General features: G+C 37.9%; 6 protein-coding genes and 1 non-coding gene across 11 annotated transcripts in view; 3 read left to right on the forward strand and 4 right to left on the reverse strand.

The window, feature by feature from the left end:
• Positions 1 to 49: 49 nt before the first annotated feature.
• alkbh2 (alkB homolog 2, alpha-ketoglutarate dependent dioxygenase) lies at positions 50 to 2,685 on the reverse strand. 2 transcript variants are annotated; one of them, XM_032578967.1, is made up of 4 exons: positions 2,557 to 2,685; positions 1,305 to 1,612; positions 1,029 to 1,227; positions 50 to 956 (listed from the first exon to the last, which is right to left on the reverse strand). In XM_032578967.1, exons 2-4 carry the CDS (start codon positions 1,573 to 1,575, stop codon positions 611 to 613), a joined length of 816 nt encoding a protein of 271 aa, XP_032434858.1. In that variant the 5' UTR covers positions 1,576 to 1,612; positions 2,557 to 2,685; the 3' UTR covers positions 50 to 610. The 2 variants fall into 2 exon arrangements, with proteins under 2 accessions (XP_032434858.1, XP_032434859.1); XM_032578968.1 differs by lacking the exon at positions 2,557 to 2,685 and adding an exon at positions 1,976 to 2,083.
• unga (uracil DNA glycosylase a) lies at positions 2,254 to 7,512 on the forward strand. The gene is given in 8 exon segments (XM_032578966.1): positions 2,254 to 2,469; positions 2,782 to 2,982; positions 3,057 to 3,152; positions 5,749 to 5,846; positions 6,638 to 6,726; positions 6,841 to 6,986; positions 6,988 to 7,020; positions 7,111 to 7,512. Coding segments are annotated over 8 exon segments (903 nt in total). The 5' UTR covers positions 2,254 to 2,370; the 3' UTR covers positions 7,252 to 7,512.
• Positions 7,513 to 8,151: 639 nt separating this feature from the next.
• On the forward strand, positions 8,152 to 11,017 carry pxmp2 (peroxisomal membrane protein 2). Its single transcript, XM_032578954.1, has 5 exons — positions 8,152 to 8,377; positions 8,717 to 8,839; positions 9,651 to 9,813; positions 10,425 to 10,544; positions 10,652 to 11,017. Exons 1-5 carry the CDS (start codon positions 8,262 to 8,264, stop codon positions 10,718 to 10,720), a joined length of 591 nt encoding a protein of 196 aa, XP_032434845.1. The 5' UTR covers positions 8,152 to 8,261; the 3' UTR covers positions 10,721 to 11,017.
• Positions 11,018 to 11,024: 7 nt separating this feature from the next.
• Positions 11,025 to 15,384, reverse strand: isg15 (ISG15 ubiquitin like modifier). 3 transcript variants are annotated; one of them, XM_032578958.1, is made up of 3 exons: positions 15,208 to 15,384; positions 14,651 to 15,125; positions 11,025 to 11,143 (listed from the first exon to the last, which is right to left on the reverse strand). In XM_032578958.1, exons 2-3 carry the CDS (start codon positions 15,111 to 15,113, stop codon positions 11,139 to 11,141), a joined length of 468 nt encoding a protein of 155 aa, XP_032434849.1. In that variant the 5' UTR covers positions 15,114 to 15,125; positions 15,208 to 15,384; the 3' UTR covers positions 11,025 to 11,138. The 3 variants fall into 3 exon arrangements, with proteins under 3 accessions (XP_032434849.1, XP_032434848.1, XP_032434847.1); XM_032578957.1 differs by lacking the exon at positions 14,651 to 15,125 and having other exon boundaries at positions 11,025 to 11,618; positions 15,208 to 15,316; XM_032578956.1 differs by lacking the exons at positions 14,651 to 15,125; positions 15,208 to 15,384 and adding an exon at positions 11,711 to 11,844 and having other exon boundaries at positions 11,025 to 11,618.
• A 1,107-nt stretch (positions 15,385 to 16,491) lies between these two features.
• On the reverse strand, positions 16,492 to 19,262 carry gatc (glutamyl-tRNA amidotransferase subunit C). Its single transcript, XM_032578955.1, has 5 exons — positions 18,966 to 19,262; positions 18,839 to 18,889; positions 17,336 to 17,505; positions 17,144 to 17,247; positions 16,492 to 17,036 (listed from the first exon to the last, which is right to left on the reverse strand). Exons 1-5 carry the CDS (start codon positions 19,134 to 19,136, stop codon positions 16,975 to 16,977), a joined length of 558 nt encoding a protein of 185 aa, XP_032434846.1. The 5' UTR covers positions 19,137 to 19,262; the 3' UTR covers positions 16,492 to 16,974.
• Positions 19,263 to 19,615: 353 nt separating this feature from the next.
• Positions 19,616 to 19,688, forward strand: trnak-uuu (transfer RNA lysine (anticodon UUU)). Its single transcript has one exon. It is a non-coding gene; the product is annotated as a tRNA-Lys (tRNA).
• Positions 19,689 to 21,160: 1,472 nt separating this feature from the next.
• sgsm1a (small G protein signaling modulator 1a) overlaps positions 21,161 to 23,923 on the reverse strand; it is a 31,307-nt gene continuing 28,544 nt past the window's right edge. For both annotated transcript variants that reach the window (XM_032578862.1, XM_032578861.1), the window contains exon 25: positions 21,161 to 23,168. In XM_032578862.1, the coding sequence (XP_032434753.1) occupies positions 23,080 to 23,168 (89 nt within the window). In that variant the 3' untranslated portion in view covers positions 21,161 to 23,079. The remainder of the gene's footprint in view (positions 23,169 to 23,923) is intronic.

The raw sequence follows: 23,923 nt of genomic DNA on the forward strand, positions 1-23,923 counted from the left end.
CCATGTCATGGAAGATTCAAATGATCAAAAACAGGTCTTTCAGAAGAGATTTAGGAAATTACATTTTTAAATTAGAGATATTTTTAAGACGGAAACTAATTGTGTGACAAAACTCACTTTAAGTTGTGTATACATGCATTTTTTTCACTGACAAATGTATCATGACACTAAAACCACAGCTGGGCAGAAAAGTACAGATTTCCCCAGTTAATTTCTAGAGTGCACAGAAAAAAAAAGTCACCTTTCTGTAAATTATGTCTGATATCACAAGGCAGACACAACTCAAGCTGGTCAGCAGAGATTAGTTAACACCAGTTATTCACATATTTGATTGACATAAAAAAATAAAACAAAAAAACCCCCAACTCAGATCTGCCTTTTGTGATGCCAGCACAAGCATAGGTATGTGGAGGATTTCTTCTTGATAAAATCTTGATTTAAAACAAATTGGAAAAAAAAAAACATGACCCGTTTCTTTATAGGAAACAGGCAATGTCTAAAGTAAGTTAAACAGATTTATTGGAAATGTTTGGACAGTATATTAAAATCTTTATTTACTATTTCTTCAGAAAAACTTTGACCTGAGAAGTATTTCTTAAAAATGCGATCTTTAATCTGGGTTTTTGCTGTTAATGTTCCTCTTTGACTGTTTAGTGTCGTCCTCCAAGATGCGTCTAAAGGTGAGATTAATGCGAGGTGAGAGGACCTTCTTCCGAACCGGAAGGCTGTGGTACCAGAAGGTATTGGTGGGAGGGTTCATGAGGAGAAGGCTTCCGTGAGCCAGCTCCAGCTTCACGGGATCGATCTGTCGGCTGCTCCGCTTCCCTCGAGCATCTCTGTGTCTAAAGACAAAGTCTCGAGCTGCTCCCAGAGAGACGGAGGCGATGGGACAGGAAGGGTCCAGCTCCTTCTCGTCGTCCCGATGCTCCCCCATGTGATCTTGTCCATCTTTGTACCTGGTGGAGATACCGAGGCTTCAGATATGTCCAACTCTGAACTTCTGGGTTAGGTGTTGGGAAGTTTGTCACCTGTTGATCAAGACGAAGTTGAACTTCTGTCCGGTTGCGTCTGTGACCGCGTTTCGGATGTACTCCAAGGTCGGAGTCCAGGGGGAAGCCAGACGCCTCACTCCGGAGTAAGTGTAGGTGAGGCCTGCGTTCCCATAGGTCGCCTGTTTCCTCGGTATGTTGTACACCTTTCCAAACACTTGGACCTTTGCTTCCTCTCCTATAAGAAAACAAAACAACCAGCTGTCACACTATTAAACTGCAAATTCATGCCACATGTTTACAATAAATAACCACCTGTTGAGTACACCACCTCCTCCTCCAGCTGTCTGAAAAGGTTATCTGCCTCTCCTTTCAAGAAGAGCAATGCATAATCACAGTCCAGTCCCTCTGCTTCTATTTTTTGCCAAGGAATAGGATGAGAGAACTCTTCAAAAGACGGGTCCTTTCCCTCCTCCTCTACGCGCTCATGTTCCTCCATCTTTGTCTTATTTTTCCTGGGACTTCTTCGTGGGATATCATTGTTGCACAGATGTTTATTCTGTCTCCCAAGCAGAAACTTGTCCATTTCTGTAGCCTGATGTGACGACACACTGAGCGTTTCCCTGTACAAACCAAGGAAAAAAAGAATTAAAACTAAAAAGTTTATTTAACTGAAAATGCATATTATATGTATGTTGATGTTGAGTTGAAAAGCTTAATATTTTAAGTAATCCCCTAATTTCTACCTTTTACATTTTATATATGGTCAGCCAGCTATACATTATTTACTTTTGCTAGAAAATATTAAAATGTAGACTAAGTAATGTGACAAACTCCGTGGAACTATCTTGTATGAAGGGTATTAAATGGTACAGGATTGATTTCACACACTTTATTTCAGTAAATGTATGGCTTTCTGCTAATAAAAACTTGGATAAACATTGAGGTGAACAAACCAGCTAAAACAATGACCTTCTGTGCCTTACCTCTCGTTGAGTCTCGATGTCTGTCGACAAATGTTTGTTGGTCTTGTGTAATATTATTTTCTGAGAATCCTTTGTGTTTTTTATTACCCTTGATGAGTCACAATTAATTGAAATAAATGCTTAAACTATTTCAGTGTACTAATTATCATGATTAATAAAAACGCGGTAGTAACCAAAACATTTTTTAAATGTAAAGTTGTTAAAGAGCAGAAAACTGGCACGTCTTGAACGCCACTCAGCTCATTATAATAAGTGCTTTCGTCATTTTGTTTAGGCGCGAATTCATTTGAACTATCGCACCGGCAACGTTAATTTACCTGGGAGTCTCGTGGTCTTTAAACAATTAAGCTTTTTATTTCTCTCCGCAGCTCACCGCCAAAGTGTTCGCAACAAGAATGATTGGACAGAAAACTATCAATTCATTTTTTTCGCCGGTATCGAGAAAGAGAGTTTCTAATGAGGCAAACGAACCCGAGGAGAACGCTAAAGAGCCGGTGAGTGTCACTACTTTTACAAACAGATGGCAAATCATCTTTAGAAACAGAACCTAAGCCGTGGCACATTTTAATTCAAACGCTTACCGGTGCTATTTTGTAGCATTTCATATCGTTGTGTTCTCCCGCGACAAGAGCAGCTTACTCCAAGCTGCGTTCAGGATCATCTCTGTTGTTGAACGTTGCCAAACGAGTTTTGCTAGCATGAAACTGTTGGCACCGCTTCGTCAACTGTTTGTACAGCAGATTTCTCTCCGGGGAACGCGTTTCTCGCCGGCTTTGTGCTTTGCTCAATATACCAAAATCCTGCAGAAGAAGCAGAAATGCGCCACGGTGCTGCCGGAGCAGCAAAGCCCGCCTCCCAGTCCTCTGTCCCCGGCGCAGCTGGAACGGATGGCTCGCAACAAGAGAGCGGCGCTGGAGAGGCTGGCTTCCGCTCAGACTCCTCCGGGGTTCGGGGACAGCTGGAGGAAGGAGCTGGCTGCTGAGTTTGGAAAGCCCTACTTCAAACAGGTGAGAAGAGGAGATTTTTCCACACACACTGTTTACTATCAGGTGTTTTAACGATTTTTACACTTTTGCCACAGCTGATGCAGTTTGTTGCTGAAGAGAGGAAACGCCACACAGTTTACCCACCTGCTGAACAAGTGTTCACCTGGAGCAAGGTGTGCGACATCACAGATGTAAGTGTGGCTCATGAGTACGCAACTTTATGCCTGGAGAAACTGAGTGATTGAAGTGCAGAACTATAATATCCATGTAGGTATTAGGGTAGAAGTATTTACAGTTGTACCTATTAAGGAAGAATAATTTATAAATTAACTTTGGAAAAAAGTTTGGCTCTCTCTTCCTTAAACTCCCGGGTCCTCTCAGCGGGCGACGTGCAGCCACAGGGAAAACAACACTGCACGTTGACGTCACAGAATCACAGAGTTTAATCCCATACAAGGCAACGCATTAATTAACAACAAAACTGCAGAGGAACAGAGATATACATTTTACCTGAGACAGGAAAAAATAGAGAAAGAAAAGGCAAAGACACGTCTTTGGAGAGAGCTGATGCAAAAAGCAAAATAGTGGCAGCTTTCTGAATTTTTTACTCCTGTGCACGAAGTCTTATACTGAAGGTGTGTCTTTTGTTTTTAATATATTCACTTAAGGCGTACCTCTCGTTGGTCCAACTGGAAGCTACCTTGGACACTCAGAGAAACTTAGAAACTCCCCCTAATTTACGCCAAAGATCAAAGGCCATTTGCTCTCTGGTAAAAACAAAAGAGCCAACAGCTGCGTCCTGGTCTCCTGGGTTCTATGGTCATTTGGGTACAGAGAAACATGAGATAAGATTTCACAGATACCTGTGAAATCCGAAGTCTCTCCCGTTATCTCTCCTTACATAAATTCTCAGGATAAACTTAAATCCAGTAATTTTGGTTCAAGGAAAGGTTATCTTTACAAACCCCAGTTTTGCTCCTCTGCAGTCCGCACCTCAAAAGATTAAGTCCCTGCCAAAAATAACACATAAAATCAACAGAACAAAATGAGGTATAATTCCTGAGCAATTTTCTAATACTAAACAAAACATTTTCATTCAAACAATTTCCATTTGATTCTGATATAGTCACAGATAGTACAATTTTCAAATACATTCATCATTTACTAGATTAGTAGTTTTAAAATGAGATAATACAATCTTCAATAAAAACATGGTATTAATACTTAGAAAAATGTCTTAGAAATTAAATGTTAGTTGTTTCAACATTCTATGTTGTATTCAGTTTTACACCATCCCAGATGTTGGTTTCTGGAAGACCTTTGATCTGCTGTGAACCAAACAGGCTTCTCTCCCCCAGGCCCAAGTGATACTGCCTTTCAGCAGATGCTAATTTTATGGCCTCCTGTGCTCTGACAACACAGCAGGAGGCCCCATTGAGAGATCTGCATTTGGTTCCTGTTGTCTGAATGCTTGCCCATCTGGTTTAATTTTAAATCCTTAACACAAACCTGTTCAAAATTAAGAAATTTGTTCAAAATAAGAGTGTTCAATATACCTTTTACACATGCCGTAAGATTAACTGTATTAAGCACTAAAAATAATCATTTTTCCTCAACATACCTAAAATAATTTGTTTCTGATAGGACGTTGGATTTGAATCTGTCAAAGAATAAAGTAAATGTGCAAAAGAAGTAACAATTTTAAAGAAAAAAAGACATTTACATTTGTAGTGTACATCTTATTAAAAACGGAATATCAAAAAATATTTATAGCCTACCCTTGTCAATGATAAATGGCAACATTTGTGTTGGCATCACAGCAATAAAACCTTTCTGATATTTGCTGAGCAGTTTTCTGCATGTCTCCTGGTATTTTAACAATTTATGTTTGATGAGCTGCAGGGCTTTTGGAGTTTGGAAGGTCTCCATGCCATCACCCTAATCTTTAGCTTCCTCCACAGACTCTTGATCACATTCAGGCTAGTAGTCTGGCTTGGCCACTGAAAACATTATTACTTCCACTAAGTGTTTTGGTAAAACTAAGTGATATTTAAATCTGTATCAAGATTGACTTTCTTAATGATTTAAGTTGAACGATTATTGTATTAAATTACATTAACTCAATCCAGTAAGTTCTGTTAGTACTTTGTTACTAGTAAATAACTTCTACCAACCAGGGAAAGTGTCCTGTAGCATAGGTTATAAAAAATCTTATTAAATTAGAATCTTGATCAAAGGGATGTATTACAGTGAGGAAAACGCTACTGCTACGTTCTACACAAAAGTAACAGTAAAAAATTGCATTACAGACATTTTTGTACCTCAAACAGCCACAATTCAAACCACTTTACTATCACATTATTAAAATTGAAGTAATGCATCTCTTTATAAAGACACTGTATTTTTGTTTATAAATTTCAATGCCTGATAGTTTTATTGAGGCCATTTCTTTCAAAAGCCAACTCAAATCACCTGTTTATTAGGTCCATAGATCTGATGTTTATTTCTAAAGCACATTAATTAACTACACACTAGTCCCACTTTTTTTTAGCTTTTTAGCTGGGGTACCTGAGGGAACTCACATATGCAAACTCCATGCAGAAATACTCCAGGCTGGATTTCAAACCCAAGACCTTCCTGCTTGCAAGGCAACATGCTGCCAACTATCAAGTTTCCTTTTTTTTTTTGGGAGGGGATGGAGAAAAAAGGCAAAAACCTATAAAAACCAACCATGTTTTCCCTGGAGAGAGTTGTTAAATGTAGTAAAGTCTTTGTCTTCGATTTTAGGTTAAAGTGGTCATTCTAGGTCAAGATCCATATCATGGTCCAGGCCAAGCGCACGGACTATGCTTCAGTGTGAAAAGACCAGTTCCTCCTCCTCCGAGGTTTGAAGTCTGTGTTTCGTTTTGTTTATAATGAACAGAAACTGATTGAGTGTTCACATTTCAGGTGTCCTGACTGTCTTTCCTCACAGGTATTTCAAGATTTAAGGGACGACTTTGTGACAGCAAAATAAAATTAAAAAATAATGACCTTAAACAGGAATTATGATGTTTCTTTATTTACCTGAAAAGAGGTGTTTTGTACAATTTTCAATGCATCTTTCATACCACAAAAATTTGAAAAAGTGACAAGCTTTTCATCACTGCACCTCTTTATTCATGCAAACGGCAGACTGCATTAATTGAAAGACAAACGACAAAGTTTAGTATTAGACTGTATTGTTGCCACAACTTGGATAAGAGATGTATGGGGCTGAAATGTTTCTTGAAAGGTGAGGAATTTATTTTGGCTTTTTCCAGATCCTACATGATGATCTGCATTTAGACTTTATTCCTTTTGAAATAGAGAAAAATCTAATGATTCTCATTAAATGCCATACAATCACACCTAGATTTTGAAATTCTACCCATCAGTATTTTAGTTTTTGAATTAAACACTCTCATTCAAATATTAATAAAAAAAAAAACCCTGACCTTCGTCAAATTCAGGTTCAAACGAAGTCAGGCGCTCTCAAGGTTATTTCGTTGACTGAAGCTGCTAATGTTCACAAACATTATTATGCTTTGAAAAATCTGAAAACATTTTTAACTTTAGAGGACAGCCCTGCAGTTGTATGAACACTCGAATCAAAATTGTTTGCCTTCCATTTTTAACATTTGCTTTTTATTTGCAGTTTGGAGAACATGTACAAAGAGCTGGCCACAGACATCGACGGCTTTCAGCATCCAGGCCATGGCGACCTGACTGGATGGGCCAGACAAGGTAATTCTATTGATTTACAGTCTGTTAAATTGATTATACAAAAACATGTTAGACATTTTTCTTTCATCCACCACTTTCCTGTCTTTGTTTGAACCTCTTTTACCTTCTCACTAGGTGTGCTGCTGCTCAACGCCGTGCTGACTGTCAGGGCGCACCAAGCTAACTCCCACAAAGACAGAGGCTGGGAGACCTTCACTGACGCTGTGATTCAGTGGCTCAGCAGCAATCAAGAGGGAGTCATCTTCATGCTGTGGGGATCAGTACGCACAGAAAAAAGGGGCTTCAATTAACCGAGTGAGTCTGCTAATTCGTACATTTTAACGCTCACCAAAGCTTGCTTGTGCTGAATATTTATGACTGAGGATGTACTCCTTTCTGTTACAGACACGCCACCATGTCCTGCAGACTGTACATCCCTCCCCCCTGTCTGCTCATCGAGGATTTTTTGGTTGCAGACATTTCTCCAAGGCCAACGAGTTGCTAGAGAAATGTGGAAAGTCTCCCATAGACTGGAAGGCTCTTTAACTTCTATGTTGGCTTTTCTGAAGCCCATGTAAACTACAGACCAAACCCACCTATAAGCTTTTTAGTTCTTCTTCCAGCAGTTATTCATGTTTTTAGAAAACAATACCGGCAGATTGTTCTGTTTTCACTGCATTGTTCTCTTAGTGGTTTAACTTTTGTAAATATTTGTTTTCTTTTTCTGCCCTTTTAGTTTGCACCTTGTTTCCTTTTTTTTTTACTTTTTTATATAATGTTTGGTACATTAAAGGGTTTTCTACATTGTGTAATGTTTTGGGTGAATTTCAAATGAATGATAAATCTATGTTTGGCACCATTAATGATCTATATTTGATATTCAATGCTAAATTAGGGAAGACTTAAACTCACGCTTAGTGAAATTATTCTTCATTTTGCTTCAAAACGTAAAAATAATATTAAACAAAAACATTTTGCGGGTGAGACTTTTAAAGAAAATAAGATGTTCATGGCTAACGTATATCTAACATTGTGGCCTGCATGCTTGGGAATCCTCCAGAATGAGTTGGAAAGTGTCTTGGATTTCCCCCCCCCCAGGCTTGCATAGTGGATGTATGCATAGTTATGAAAATGTTTCCTCCAAAACAGTCTTAAATTTGTTTTAAAGCTTGCAAGGTAAGACTGAAATAGATATATTTAAACAATTTTCTGGCCTGTTCAACATTGAGCAATATAGCCCTCTAAAAGCTTGATGGAACCAGGCACAAACAATCTGCAAAATAAATTCATACTTGTGTAGAAATAACAGATTTTTTTTATTACATAAAATATATTTGTTATAATTGTAATTATTATAATTAACGTACTATAATTTTTATTTCCCAATCCCACCACATTCAAAAGAAACAATTCACTTAACATCACTTCCGGTTTGACGTCTACGTCGGAGGACGGCTTCTCCTTTGACGCAAGGACGTGGACAGGAACAATAATGGGACTCGCCGCCCTTTGTGGGGCAGTGTTGCAGAGGTTGTAATGTATGAATACTGTAAGGAATGACAATGCCCGTACAGAGCCTGCCAGTCCGGGATGGGTCCTTTCATTTCCGTCTGCTCCAGCAGTATTTGATCCTCCTGAAAAAATACCCGATCCTCACGAAATCTGTAACCAGGTCGGTTTCTGTGCTCCTAAAACTCACAGCTGTTTTTGTTTCCAGTTGTTTAAACGTCAATTTGTAATGTTCACTGACTAACCGAGAAAATAGTTCTCGTTTCATTTTATTATGTAGTTTTATAAGTCAGATTATTTATGGCTGTTGCTTGTATTAGCTCCTGATCACTTTGTTTGCACTGAGCACACTGTGGTATTAGCCAATCAGTATCTGCCATGAAAACCTCCTACTCAGAAGTTACACAGTTTTTTTTTTTTTTTTTTACTTTAAGCTTGTGAAACTTGTTGTTGCTCATTGACAGGAGAGTGTGATCTGTCAGTCTGTTCTTCATTCTTTCAGTGGGATCCTGTCCGCTTTAGGAAATCTACTTTCACAGTACTTGGAAGGCAGAAAAAAGGCCAAAAGTGGAGGTCCAGTTGATGAGATCGATGTGGCTGGAGCCACACGATATGCCATCTTTGGGTGAGACTTAGCAGAATATGAGAACAATGAGAGTGCAGCACATTCTAATAATATACCCAGTCACCTTCTTTTACAAAATGACACTGCAAGCACAATTTTAAATATATTTTTTTGTGGATTTTAAGGGATTGACCAACGTATATGGGATGCGATGTTATTCAGAATGTTGCAATCCAAACCATGCCATTGTAGCTCTGGCTGTATGTTACAGGCCGTTGGACAAAACCCTTGTCACCCTACCATGAAAGCCAAATTTCATTCATTGCTGATAATTGCACTGTTGACACATCCTCCCACCTGAGCTGTAGTTCTCCTCTACAGCCACAGTGGAGCTACCATGTGCCTGTTAGCTGCTTCTCCGACTCCTGTTGTCTCTGTAGTTTAGGTGGGAGCCGTGTCTTTGCAGTAGACTTGCAGTTGCCTCGTTCCGTTTTCCATGACGGATTGAACAGGCGTCTGTGAGATGTTGTAAACTTCAGGATATTGTTTTATAACCTGACTCCGCATTAAACTTCTGCACAACTTGCACGGAATTTTATTTATGGGTGTCACTGTAGATAGGGTCTGTAACACAATAACATACTTTAAAACCATGCGTCACCTTCCACTAGCTGCTACATTGTGTTGTTCTTTCTCACAAAATGTAAATAAACGACTAAATTAAGATTTGTGATTGTAATATGACAAATTGGCAAAACGTTTGAAGAGTAAACACTTTCTCCCGGGCGCTGTGCATATAAATCGGCTAACTCTTGGCAAATTCATGGAGTTTTGTGTTTGTTACTGGTATATTACTTTTTTCCTCTTGTAGGTTGATTGTCACTGGGCCAGTGAGCCATATCTTTTACCAGCTGATGGAGGTGTGGATGCCAACCACTGACCCGCTCTGCATCGTCAAACGACTGCTACTGGACCGACTCATCTTTGCTCCTGGCTTCCTGCTCCTTTTCTACCTTGTTATGAACATCCTGGAGGTGATTTCTTTTTGATCTTCTCAAAAGTGTCTATCAAATATATTAATGTACTGCTTTCAGTAAAATATTGGTAAGTTTTGTGATGGCCTGATCAGGTTTTCCCAGCTGAAAACAGATTGCTGGTTTTGTTTTGCTAGTCAGAGACAAAAAAAAATCGTCTGATTCCTGTGTCTGGGCCAATTCTAATTTACGTAATGGTTAGAATATTGAAATCCAAAATGTAATTAAAAAATGTGGCGTGCTTTTGTACAATAACCCCCCCCCCCAAATTAAATTCAGGAGAAAGTAAAGTGCTGTGAATGTTTTATTCATGGCTCTTTACATAAGCAAATATTTGAAGAAGGTTTGCAAATCATTCAAGTATTTGTTATCATACATGAACCAAAAATGAATGAGTATCATGCAGCTGATTTTCATTGTTTTATTTCCTGATGCCAGACTCTATGTCTGTCAAATTCTATGCTCCAGTTTCTACATTAACTCAATTTAAAAGCATAAATATCACTTTTAAATACTGATAGACACATTTTGATATGTAATATAAGCATATAAGTGGATTAATTGCGCATTAAATATACTTTACAGAAAATAAGTATTTACGTGTTCCTCAGGCTAAAGGCTGGGACGATTTCCAGAAGAAGATGAGTAAAAGTTACTGGACTGCCCTGAAGATGAACTGGAAAGTCTGGACTCCTTTCACATTTATAAACATAAACTTTGTGCCTGTTCAGGTACGCTCCGTCCCTGACATCCTGTCATGTTAAGAATTAGGAGGAGCCTCACACTGACTTCCTCTGTGATGTTTCCCCCCCCCCCCCCTCCTCTCATTATGTTTCAGTTTCGAGTGCTCTTCGCCAACATGATTGCCTTATTCTGGTATGCCTACCTTGCCACTGTGAGGAAATGATGCTTCTTTGAGGACTAACCAGATGCAAGCAACTTCCATATATGGCTGCAGATTCTTTACATGAAGTTGCACTGGTGATTACTGGGATACTGCTTTAAAACGCTAGAATTAAAAAGAATAACAGAGTATTTTTACGCTTCGTTTTGCAGGGACCTGTATAATAAAAAAAAACTCGAGAAAGTTTAAAATTCTGACATTTTTTACATAAGCTGAGATAACGAGGGGTTTTTTTTTTGTTACCTTTAATGAGCTTTACCTACTGATCTGAACAAATGAAGAAATAAAATACAAAAGAGACATGCCATTTGTCATGACTGACTTTTATTATTATTATTACTGCTACATAATACATTATAATTACACTTGTTTAAATACAAAAAACTGGAATGTCTTCTTCTTGTTCACCATGGGAACGTCCTCAGCCTCCTCTCAGACGCAGAGTCAAGAAGATGGTGCTGTGCTCCTTCACGTTGTAGTCGGACAGTTTTCCGGTCTGCATCTCCCGGCCCTCATGGATCAGCCTCTGCTGGTTCGCAGGAACCCCCTGTCTCTTCTCCACTCTCCTCCTGAAGCCCTCCACCGTCTCGTCGGGTGTGACATCGTAGGTGCTGTTCGTCCCCGTCTCGTTTTTCAGGAACACCTGGAAGGTGGACGGCTGGGTGACCAGCAGAGACACCTGGGAGCCCGGCTCAATGTTGTAGGAGCTCAGGGTCATGGAGTCGTCGTTCAGAGGTGTGCTCGACCCGTTCGTGAAGATCAGCCTCTGCCTGGCAGCGGGAACCCCGAGCCCCTGCTGGATGCGCATCTTCAGAGAGCCCACTGTGTCGTGTGGGTTTACTTTCAGCGTGCGGGACGTCCCGTCCAGCATTCTGATGACTATGTCCATGATTAAACTGATCTGAAAAATAGTTTAAAAGTTTTCAGCACTTTTACTAGATGACAATATTCAGCGGTAAGATCATAAACGTGTTGATTAGGAGAGCAACTTACCTTGCGATGGATTTCTAATAATAATAATTTTTCAAAACAAATGTCCTTCTGGCTTCAGATATCCAATAATCGCTAATCCTCAGCGGTTGTGCACTAATGTTGGCCAGCTGTGTTTATATACAGACCGAGTCAGACGTCAGCGCCCTCCCACTGCACTTAAGATTCGTTTTCCCTCTCTGCCTGTTTTTATGTTTCGGTTTCTATTCTCCAAACATGAGTTTGCTGAAATGGCTTTTCGTGACGCTGTTTCGCGGCGTTCCCCGAATACCTGCAAACAGGTGAGGCGGAGGAACAGCTGGGATTTACCGCTTACCTGATGATGGGAGGAGGAGGGAAACAAAAACAGGACAATAAGAAGTCAGATGGTGGTGAATCATCAGATAAAGTGAATGTGAGTTCGGTTACGGCTGAAACAAAACAGAAAATGAAAAAAATCCGTTTAAGTGGTCCATTTCGCAAATTATTAGGATTATATAATACGAATATAATATAATAGAATAGACTTTATTGATCCCCAAGGGAAATTTCTTATTTAACAAGCTACTCCGTCTAAGGTGTTAAATATTAATACTACAAATATATGCACAATCAAGGGATATATACTGTATATGTATATGTAGTATATACAGTACAGACCAAAAGTTTGGACATACCTTTTAATTCAATGAGTTTCCTTTATTTTCATCACTATTGACATTGTAGATTCACACTGAAGGCATCAAAACTATGAATAACACATGTGGAAAAATGCACTAAACAAAAAAGTGTAAAACAACTGAAAATACCCCTTATATTCTAGTTTCTTCAAAGTAGCAACCTTTTGCTGTGATTACTGCTTTGCACACACTCTGCATTTTCTTGATGAGCTTCAAGAGGTAGTCACCTGAAATGGTTTTCACTTCACAGGTGTGCCCTGTCAGGTTAATAAGTGGGATTTCTTGCCTTATAAATAGTCATGAAAATAAAGAAAACCCATTGAATTAGAAAGGTGTGTCCAAACTTTTGGTCTGTACTATATATCTAGATAGATAGATAGATAGATAGATAGATAGATAGATAGATAGATAGATAGATAGATAGATAGATATAGAAATATATATATATGTCTCTGTATAGATATATATATATATATAGATAGATAGATCTATCTATCTATCTATCTATCTATCTATCTATCTATCTATCTATCTATCTATCTATCTATCTATCTATCTATCTATCTATCTATCTATACTCATAAAAGTGATGTAAGTCATTCAATATGACGGAATATAATTAAATAAATAAATAAATAAGCATAATGAGTGGAGAAATAATTAGATTTTTTGGGCCTTGTAAAGCCTAATGGCTACAGGCAGAAATGATTTTCTGTGGTGCACTTTGGCAAAATGAGTTTCTGGCTGAAGGAGCTCCTGTATCCTGCCAGCACGTCATGAAGTGGACGAGACTCGTTGTCCAACATGACCCTCATCCTTGGACAGGATCCTTCTCCCTGACACCACTGTCAGAAAGTCCAGCTCCACTCCAATGACGTCGCTGGCCTCGCAGGTCAGTCTGTTCAGCCTGCTGGTGTCCTCCACCTTAAGCTTGCTGCCCCAGCACACCATAGCATACAGGATGGCACTGGCCACCACAGATTCATAAAACATCCTGAGCAAAGTCTGGCAGATGTTGAAGGATCTCAGGCGCCTCAGAAAGTAGAGGCGACCAAATTCATCACTGACCTCAAGCATGACTCTGTCTCTCCTCTGTTCCCCCAGACTATGGGACATTGATTTCAAAAGGAAATTGTAAATATATTTTCCTCTTAATAGACTTTGGTCCTCTGCGCAGCATCCCAGGTCAGACATAACCTGGAGCCGTGTTTGACGAGTCAAAAAATGAGACATGGTGCCCGGTGTGCATGTAGTGACTCTAGAGGCACTGGCCTCAGCTGCAGTCCACTCCTGAGTGGATTTTGTTTGAACGTGTTTCCAGTTAGCCAAATGAAAAGATGTGTTACCAACATTTGATGATTGCAAAGAAGGATATGTATACTGATTATTGAGCACATATGAAGTATCTATCTAGAAAACTCCTTGGACCCCCACTAGTCTCTTGGAAAATGTCTGCATTTTTTAAAGCAACTGATGAGCAACACATGGAGATTTTACATGATGTTGCTTTTCTGTTTAACAAGTTTAAATATACTTCATTAGAAACTGCAATCAAAACAAGAGTTTTTTTTATTCTTCACTACCACAGACCTGTATTACAAAACTTGAGAAAGTTTAAAATGAGGACATTCTGTACATAAGCAAGGTGTGATGTATGCTTTATTTATTTCAAACAGACAATAAAAGGTAAAACCAGAAAATAAGAATAAGACAAACATGTCAATTTACATTCAATTTTACTCAATTTATTTGGAACAGGAACAATTAGGAGGTAAAATATATAATGACTTCCTGTTCCTCTCATACAGTCACTCAAGTCTCCCCACACCATAGATCTATTAAATACAATTATGTACAAAACTACTTTTAGGTTGTTCTGATACATTGTTTTTTTTTTATTTCCTTCCCCTCTTAAATTTTAACCCCCTATTTTGTCACAAAACACCTTTTGAATATTTTGTGGAAGTTGACGGTTTCTTGCTTTGAACATAAATTTTACTGTTTGGATTTTAACAAATTCACAGAATTTGAGTACAAATTAATAGTAACAATAACATCTAAAAAGCTATACTTATTGATTGGTACAAATGTAGAAATAAACTTTGTCCTGACTGACACCTTATTCAGACTACTAGATAATATATTACAATTTCACTTATTTCAGTAATATGATTATTTTTTTTGTTTGTGTACAGAAAATGCATTTTAATTGTTTTATCATAAAAGTGCCTTAACAAATAAATAAAAACTGGAATGTGTTCTTCATGTTGACAGCCTCCTCAGCCTCCTCTCAGACGCAGAGTCAAGAAGATGGTGCTGTGCTCCTTCACGTTGTAGTCGGACAGTTTTCCGGTCTGCATCTCCCGGCCCTCATGGATCAGCCTCTGCTGGTTCGCAGGAACCCCCTGTCTCTTCTCCACTCTCCTCTTGAATCCCTCCACCGTCTCGTCGGGTGTGACATCGTAGGTGGTGTTCTTCCCCGTCTCGTTTTTCAGGAACACCTGGAAGGTGGACGGCTGGGTGACCAGCAGAGACACCTGGGAGCCCGGCTCAATGTTGTAGGAGCTCAGGGTCCTGGAGTCGTCGTTCAGAGGTGTGCTCGACCCGTTCCTGAAGATCAGCTTCTGCCTGGCAGCGGGAACCCCCAGCTCCTGCTGGATGAGTATCTTCAGAGAGCCCACTGTGTCGTGTGGGTTTACTTTCAGCGTGCGGGACGTCCCGTCCAGCATTCTGATGACTATATCCATGATTAAACTGACCTGAAAAATAATTTTAAAACTTTTAATTATGACAATATTCAGAGGTGAGATCATAAACGTATTCATTAGGAGATGACCTTACCTTGTGTTTAACCTCTAATGAAAGAAAATGTCCTTCAGGCTTCAAATGTCCAGTAATGGCTGATCCTCCTGATCCTCAGGTGTTTTGCTCCTCTGAGCCTGAACAGCTGTGTTTATATACAGACTAGGCCAGCCCACTTCATTTAAGATTCGTTTTCCCTCTCTGTCATATTTTGGTTTCTATTCTCCAAAGCACGCCTGGTCAAATGTTTTCCATGACGTTTCCTGGATACCTGCCAGCAGGTGAGGTGGAGGAACAGCTGAGTTTTACAGCTTACCTGATAATGAGAGGAGGGAAACAAAAACCGAACAATAAGAAATCAGATGAAGTGAGTGCAAAGTCAGACCTAAAGCTGAAGTAAAGCAGAAATGGAAAAAGGCCAGTCTGTTTAGTGGCCCATTTTGTTTATTATTAGGAATAAAACACGACCAATATAGGCAATAATGATAAGATAATAGACAGCTAGTTAGCCCACAACCTAAAATCAATGGTATGAATGTTTCATATCAAAAACATGATTTAGTTTAGGAATTAAAAAATTGGAACTCAAAAATTTATTTGAAATTTCTTTCAGATTTCTTTTGTTTTTACTTTTTTTTGACACAAGCTTTGTGCTTCATTTAACCGATATCTAAGATAACCCCAGGTAATACAAAATGCAGTTTACAAATTATGATTTCATTTACTGAGAGAAAAACAATTCAAACCAGATTATGTGAAAAAACTATGGCATACTGCAACCAATAACCCATAGACTCTGTGATTCTCCACTCTTGGGCGGGCTTAGATTCAAAATCTTCCCAAGGACACAGTTAGCCAAACTAAAATGTTTTCCTTCCACAGAACCTTTTGTAAATACTAAGCTCCTCTCTACAGCCAGCTTCTTTAGCAGGGAGTGTGTTACCATTCTGAATGAGTTGAGATGTCAGTCTTTCCCATGATTGTGCAGACCACAATGTGACACTTCATTACAATTCCTTTATCAACAAATTTTCAGTGTAAACTGAAGTCATCAATGTGAAAGTATCAACCTGAAGGTTGAGGAAATAAATAGTACTGCTTTGTTTTCTTAACATATTTCCAAGATGTTTCTAAGAAATCCATCAAATTATGCATTTTTCAATTGAAACTTAATGAAGAAGTGGTGGGAGACAAAGAGTTGTAATGTTCTGTATATTGCCAAAAATACAAAGCCCCAAACTCCCCTTTTAAAAATATCTAGTTAATAAATTTTAATTTAAAATCTTGGTCTTGCGCACAACCTGAAAAGAAAAAAATGTGAAACAGATTTTTAATTTTTATTCCTTTATTGTAAAATCAATATTTACAGGCATATTTATAAGCGCTTAAGACATTTGAAGAGTCACCGATCAGATTTCAGTGAGAAAGTTATGTAAAATATGACAACCAACATAACACAACATAACATGTATGTCACTGTGCAATGTACTATCTGTTCTGTCATTACTTTGCATCCTCTCAGCTGTAGTCAATGTGTGACGTCAACTTTATGTGAAATGATACTGAAACCCGAACATAATTGTCAACCACAGGAAGATTTGACTTTTAGCAGAAGCTGAGCCAATAACCCCAGCTGCACATCTCCCAGTTTCTCCCATATTGCTTATGGTTGCAGATAAACTGTAGTAAAGACAATTATGAACGTCTGCCATGCGGTTTCAACCAAGACATGTGACTGAGGAGTATAAGGCAGACACGTACAATTTTCCATTAAAAAAAAGCAATAAATTATTCACTATCAAGTCTTCAGAATTCCGAGTGTCTGAGGATGGCAGCCCTCTCCTCCCTTTTAGGCAGAGGAATATTCCCTGGTGAAAAGAAAAAGAAAAATCACCATGATTCTGCACTTTCAAACCTAAACATATTCAAGAAGAATCCAGATGCTATCCAATAAATGTAGTCAGACTTTTCTTACCTGGTGGTGCAACAAAATATTCTTCCACTGTGTTTTTTGCGAGCTTAAGCAGCTCCTCTGCGCAGTCGCCCTCTGTCACTGTGTCGTCCCTCAGATATAAAGCCCTGAGTGGATGAAACAAAACAATATTTAACAAATAGCAATAAGATATTTTTCTATCAGGTCTGCTATTCACAGTTATCTGCGCAGCACCTGTCCTCCAGAACTGAATCCATCGGTTCGACCCCAGACGTGTCAACAACATGAAGCTGATCAGCAAAACGAATGGCTTTCTCCAAGCACTCCAGCCCCTGCTGGGTCCGGAAATCCACCAAGGCCAGCCGCTCCAGCCTGTCCACCAGGTCAGCAGGGATCTTGGTGGGCTGCAACATTAATGATGTATGAAATGATGTATGACCACTCTTCTCCACAATCAATACTATAAAATACTGTATTGGGAAATTACATAAATGTATCTTAAGTCAAATCAAACATGGATCAGTAGCTTGATCCATGTTGTAAAATGCTTAAATTAAGCATTTTTATCTACTAATTATGGGCCTCATGCTTGATCATTAAATAACTTCAGAATTTGTGTAGTGTTTGTTATGCAAAGAGACTTTAATTGGCATAATGTGTGTTTTTGTGCTGCTCAAAGTTTCAGTCTATAGAATAGCATCTTAACATAAAAACAGAAAAAAGACAAAGTTATATGATTTTGATTTAAAACAAAGAAAATAGAAAAATCCCTGAACAAAACTTGAAATGTGTAGAGTGTTCTTGTGCTCATACTGAGCACAAGAACAGGTCTAAATGAAACAAATATGATTTCGTATATTTTGATATTTATTTGGTCTTTTTGTCTTGTACAGCTTTGCGAATTTGCATTATATATTTAAACTGAACTAAGTCTTTTTTTCCTCTCACTTACTAGTTTTGTTTGTTTTAATTAGATGATTGGGACGACTTTATTGGACGAAATATGGCCGCCTTATATGAACTTGTGTCCTTTGCTGCACCTTTCCCGAAATACAACGATTGCCACTTGCAAAATTCTTAATAGATCACCAATTTTTTCCGTAGCTCATTTCACAAAACCCAGACTTCTTCAATTTCTTTGTATAGGATTTTATGTGGCAGACCAACACAAAATCATTATTGTGAAGTGCGGAGAAAACGATACAAAATCCTAAAATACCTTTTACAAAACAAAAAAATTGTCTGCTGTCTTAATACTTTACAGAACCATATTGTAGTTACAGCTGCAAGTCTTTAAGGAATGTCTACAAATTTTGTGCATCTGGAAAATGAATATTTTCTCTCTTCCTTCTTTGCAAAATACCAGCAGCCAGTGCAAAGACACAGTCTGTCAAGTGTATTCAGAGCTTTTCTTTTCGTTAGTCAAACATCTGGCACACATCAGATTTTCATTTGTAAAATAGATGAAAACCATCAGTCTTTACTCCTCTACTTCACAATTATTCATTACCTTGTGCTCATCATACTGGGTTATTGTCCCAAATGGAAAACTTGCTGTGTTGGGCTATCAAATAAAATCCCAATGTGTGACAAAATGTGAATGAGTTTAAGTTTCTTAAGGCTCTGTAAATGTCCTCCATGTGACAGAACCAGATACAGAGCATGACCTCCTGAACCTTAGGGTCAGTTTATAAGGGTTGTTCTGTGTTTACATGCATGCAACCATGAGGATGTTACCCGAGGAAGCTCCTCTTCTGGTACATGCTCCCATGTTGGCACTTTTGGGACCTGTAAGATAACCATATATAGCCTTAGTAAATAAATAAAATGTTGTAGAATCTTTACTATGGTACATTTGCCTTACCTTTAGATTATGTTGGTGGGAGCTGAGCGGTCTTAAGATTTGGCTTTGCAGACTCCTGAGGCTGCATCTCTTAGTTATGGAGCGAACATTGTTTGCCAACAGGTTACATGACGAACCAAGGATCCCCAGGGAAACGACACGAAGCGTTTGAAATGCCAACATCTTTATCATATTTACTCAATCACTTCTGCATATGATCTAAGCGAAAACCGCCACATTGTCTTTGTCCTCTTTTCCAGTAAGGTCAGCCCCACCTAGCTTGCAGCTCTGCTAACAACATGCTAAAGGAGGAAGTAAAACAGGCTCAACTGAACGTATTTCCTGTTTCACTGAAAACGTCCGATTTTTAAGAAATAACTATTGTGTGGATGTCTTTCATAATAAAGACTGTATTCATATAATCGAGATGTTGTTTCTCAAAGTACTAAAAAAGATACTAATCAGCTTGAGCTGAAATTGCAGCGATGCTGTCGACAGTTTACCGTTAACGGTCGCTGACATTGCGTGTAAATATTGGCCTGCGTAGCAATTTGAAATGTAAGAGCAAGGGCTAACATTTAGTCTTTTAATTACAAATTTAATTATATTAGCATCAACACCTGGTCGATAGGATTTTGAAATCCAGTGACGACTTAACATTGACTAAGAGCGCCCGGATAGCTCAGTCGGTAGAGCATCAGACTTTTAATCTGAGGGTCCAGGGTTCAAGTCCCTGTTCGGGCGTGTTTTTTCTGTTTTAAGGTAGAAACTGTTAAATGGTTTGTTATTTATTGTCCAAGAACAAATGATGACGGTGAGACGTAGTTTCTTACCATTTACACTGCAAGAATTGTAAGAAACTGTTTCTTACAATTTATATTTCCAGCAGCTGCATCAAGCTCCAGCTCTGGAGGGCTGGCATTCTGCAACTTTTTGATGTCTGCTTGGTTTAACACGCTTGATTAAAATATTTAGATAATTAGCAGGACTCCTACGGAAGAGGATTAGGGCCACCGGAAAAAAAAAAATAATTCTTTAATTAAATTACAGAATTAAACTAATTCTTTAATTAAATTAAAGAATTTGATTTTATTCTTTAAATGAAGTTAAAGAATTAAATTGATCAACACTTTTCTTTGTTATAAAGAAAAGTGTGACTTTAAAGTCAGAATTCTGACTTTAAACTCAGAATTCTCACTTTAATCTCAGAATTCTGACTCTGACTTTAATCTCAGAATTCTGACTTTAATCTCAGAATTCTGACTTTAATCTCAGAATTCTCACTTTAAACTCAGAATTCTCACTTTAATCTCAGAATTCTCACTTTAAACTCAGAATTCTGACTTTAATCTCAGAATTCTGACTTTAATCTCAGAATTCTCACTTTAATCTCAGAATTCTAACTTTAATCTCAGAATTCTGACTTTAAACTCAGAATTCTGACTTTAATCTCAGAATTCTGACTTTAATCTCAGAATTCTGACTTTAAACTCAAAATTCTCACTTTAATCTCAGAATTCTCACTTTAAACTCAGAATTCTGACTTTAATCTCAGAATTCTCACTTTAAACTCAGAATTCTGAGTTTAAAGTGAGAATTCTGAGATTAATTCTCACTTTAAACTCAGAATTCTTTTTTTTTTCAGTGGCTCTAATCCTCTTCCATAGGACTCTGAACTTAACTGCATGCTAAGGAGGCATTTTAACAATTTGAAAGAGCTGTGATGAACCAGGGTCACATCTAAAAGTTGCAGGACAAAGCTGAGTATTGGATTTTGACATCTGTTTGAAAAAAATATTTTGGATAATTATTTACCAAAGATCTATGATAGATTAAGAGTAAGAACAATAAACTCCCATCTTATTTTTAAATCAAAAACAGACAGAAACAATAAATATCACTATTAATATGTCTAAACACTATTTCTACCATTTCAAATCGAATTTCTCTTAAGTTTCTAATGTGTTCATAAGGGTATCAATCCATTCATTGTCTATAGGAGCTCATTCTCAACTCAGTGAGGGTCACTGTGAACAGGTCACCAGTCCATCATAAGGCTACATATTGACCTTTAAACCAATCTTTCCCCTCTATCAAACAACAATTTAAGAATAATAACTTATTCTAAGATACTGAACACCCTTTTAAATGTGTGGACCATTCTTCCACCTTTAGTTTCAGTTTGAATAAAACATTTAGTAAAACAGACATAACAATGTGATTTGGAAAAATAATTATTCCATTTTTATTTTTTATTATAAGAACATAGACCATTCAATATATATGTGTGTATATATATGTTAAGTGCTATTTAATCTGATTGTTTTATAGTGCACATTTAAAATTGGCCACAAAATAAAAATATCAGCTTTACAAACAAAGCAGCATCCAGAAAGGAAAACTAGCTGACTAAATAAGTACTTTGGCTTTAGAATGTTACAATAAATAAATAAAAAGTTCATCTGAAAGCACTTGGAGTCCACAAAGAAGTACTAGTAATAAATGCGAATAAACCTACTACATTCATGAAACAACAACAAGTGTCTGAAGTTTTAGGCTATGTATGACAGGCATTGACTTGCATGAACCATTAGGAACTGGAATATAAATATGTCAAAAATTATGTAATTGCTACTCATATCAACAAAGCAATTGTCGTTTTTCGCAGCGATGAACAGCAGTTGTTGCTAGGTTAGGGTGGCTAAATACGGCCGCTGCCTCGTCTGTCTTTTCTGTTTAATGAGGAAATTAAAGTCTGATTGAACAAGCAGGCACCAGACAATGCAAGACAATACAAAAACAAAAGTAAGTAACTTACTCAATTGACAAAATAAGCTGAAGATCACGAAACAATGCAAAACAATTCACAAGGATTGTGAAATTAGGCCCGTCTTTTCATATACACCTCTGTGTGAATTTCGGACCACACACTCATTAGTCACCGAAGTATCAGGTTATGAGCTCACAACATATTCTGAACACAATTTTCTCTGAGGACACAACAAATACAAAAATAAACAAAACGCAGTTTTAGAACACTTAAAACGCTATATTTTCTGTAACACTGACTTGCAAAAGTACTAGTACCCCTTCAACTTCAATCAAATTCAATGCATTTTATTGAGTTTTTAAATGTTAGACCAACATAAAGTCCTGCGTAATTTTGAAATGAAAGAAAATAACGAATGGTGTGAATTTATATTCAGCCTTGCAGAATTTGTAGAACCACATTTTGCAACGTCTTGTGAGCTGCTCAGTATTCTGCTTCATGTTGATTCCTGCGGCTCCTATAAAGTTACTCTTGTCTCTGATTTAATGCCCCTCTTGTTAATTTAAGTGGGCGTCACACACATGATCAAAGCTTAGGATATTGTTTTATGACAGAATCCTGCTTTAAATTTCTCCACAGCTACTTGTTGTGTTTTTAGGTCTGTTGTGATGCTGCTTATTCACTTTTTATTTGCAATAAACCTTGACAAATGTCTGATTTTCCTTTCACAACAAAATCATGTGAGGCTTTCCATTGGTCCATCAGATAAAATTAAAATAAAATACATTAAAGTTTGCAGTAGAATGCGACAACAATGTTCAGGGGTGTGAATACTTTAGCAAGGTAATTGCACAAAGTTTAAAGCAACATGAGACTGACTTTGGAAGGCGATTGTGTTAGATTTCTGGCCACCAGACAGATTCTTAAATCAACTAATGAGGTTAACGTTTAAATGTTTGCATGTAAATAATATTAAAAAAACATATCTGGAATCTTATTTTGTTGAGGGATGACTTGTAATTAGTTTTTTTAAATAGTTGGCTATTAAAATAATTCATAGAGCAGTATCACAATCTATTATTCTCATAAATATAGTCTCTGTTTGAATTCAGCTTTGCGTTTTGGCATGAAATGTGCAACTAGAATGTCTTTATCCTAAAATATTAAGTGCACTCGGATCGACACAGTTCTCATAGTGCTGACAGGACAAACACCACAGAGGATAGTCCATAAGGCTCATAGCAGCAACCTGTGAATGTAAAGACCTTGTGTAGATTGTAGTATATGAATTCATATGCGTTATACTGTTGTGCTACTACAGCCGACTCTTCTTTACATGGAAGGAAAGGAGGACGAAAGCAACAATCACTTGTTTTCTATCAGTATCTGCACTTTGCACACCAGATCTCTGGCCAGGGTCAAAATCTGCTTGATGTTGTGGTGCTCAGCCATCTCTGAAAGACAAAAACAGAGTGGAACATCAAAGCTTTGCATAATTAACCGTACCCAAAGGCTTTTCCCTGACTCTCTCAAGATTTTAGTTGGTTTAACAGAGCAGAGCTTGTTCTGGGTAAATGTTTGGATGAGTGTGTAGTTGGATCGCACACACTGGGATGAATTACACCAATGAGTCACTGTGTAATTACAGTCAGCTGTTGATAAAACAAAAGTTTGACTGAAAATCCGATTTTAAACTGAAATACTGCATTTCTCTAAACCAAATTAGGGTAAGGTGTAGTTTTCACGATTTAACTCTAGAAATCAACAGAAAGAGCAACAACCCAAATATGAATAAATTTTGGCTGCTCAGATAAAAGACATTTAAAAGACTTAGAGAGCCAGAAAATCTACCATCTTGCAAAAGGTAGATTTGTAAAATCAAGGTAGTGATTCTGATTTTCTTAATTTTGGCCAATAACCTGCAGGGAAAATGAGCTAAATAAAAAACAGAGCAGACCATAATTTTATAACCTCCAATGTTTGCCTGGGAAATGGTTCAACCTCTGCACAAACTTCTCCGTGTCTCAGAGATTCAAACTGGACCGATGATCTGCTGACTGACGCCTGTTTTCCTGTTTGGTAAATCAACTCAGCTAATCAAACATCATCAGCAGCATCACGTTTTTCATCAGCAAGCAGAATGGAAGCAAACTGAGCCTCGACAGTAACAAGATGAGAAATGTGGATGAGACTCTTACATGCGTTGTGA

Source organism: Xiphophorus hellerii, chromosome 12 (assembly GCF_003331165.1).
Source record: "Xiphophorus hellerii strain 12219 chromosome 12, Xiphophorus_hellerii-4.1, whole genome shotgun sequence".
NCBI lineage: Eukaryota > Metazoa > Chordata > Actinopteri > Cyprinodontiformes > Poeciliidae > Xiphophorus > Xiphophorus hellerii.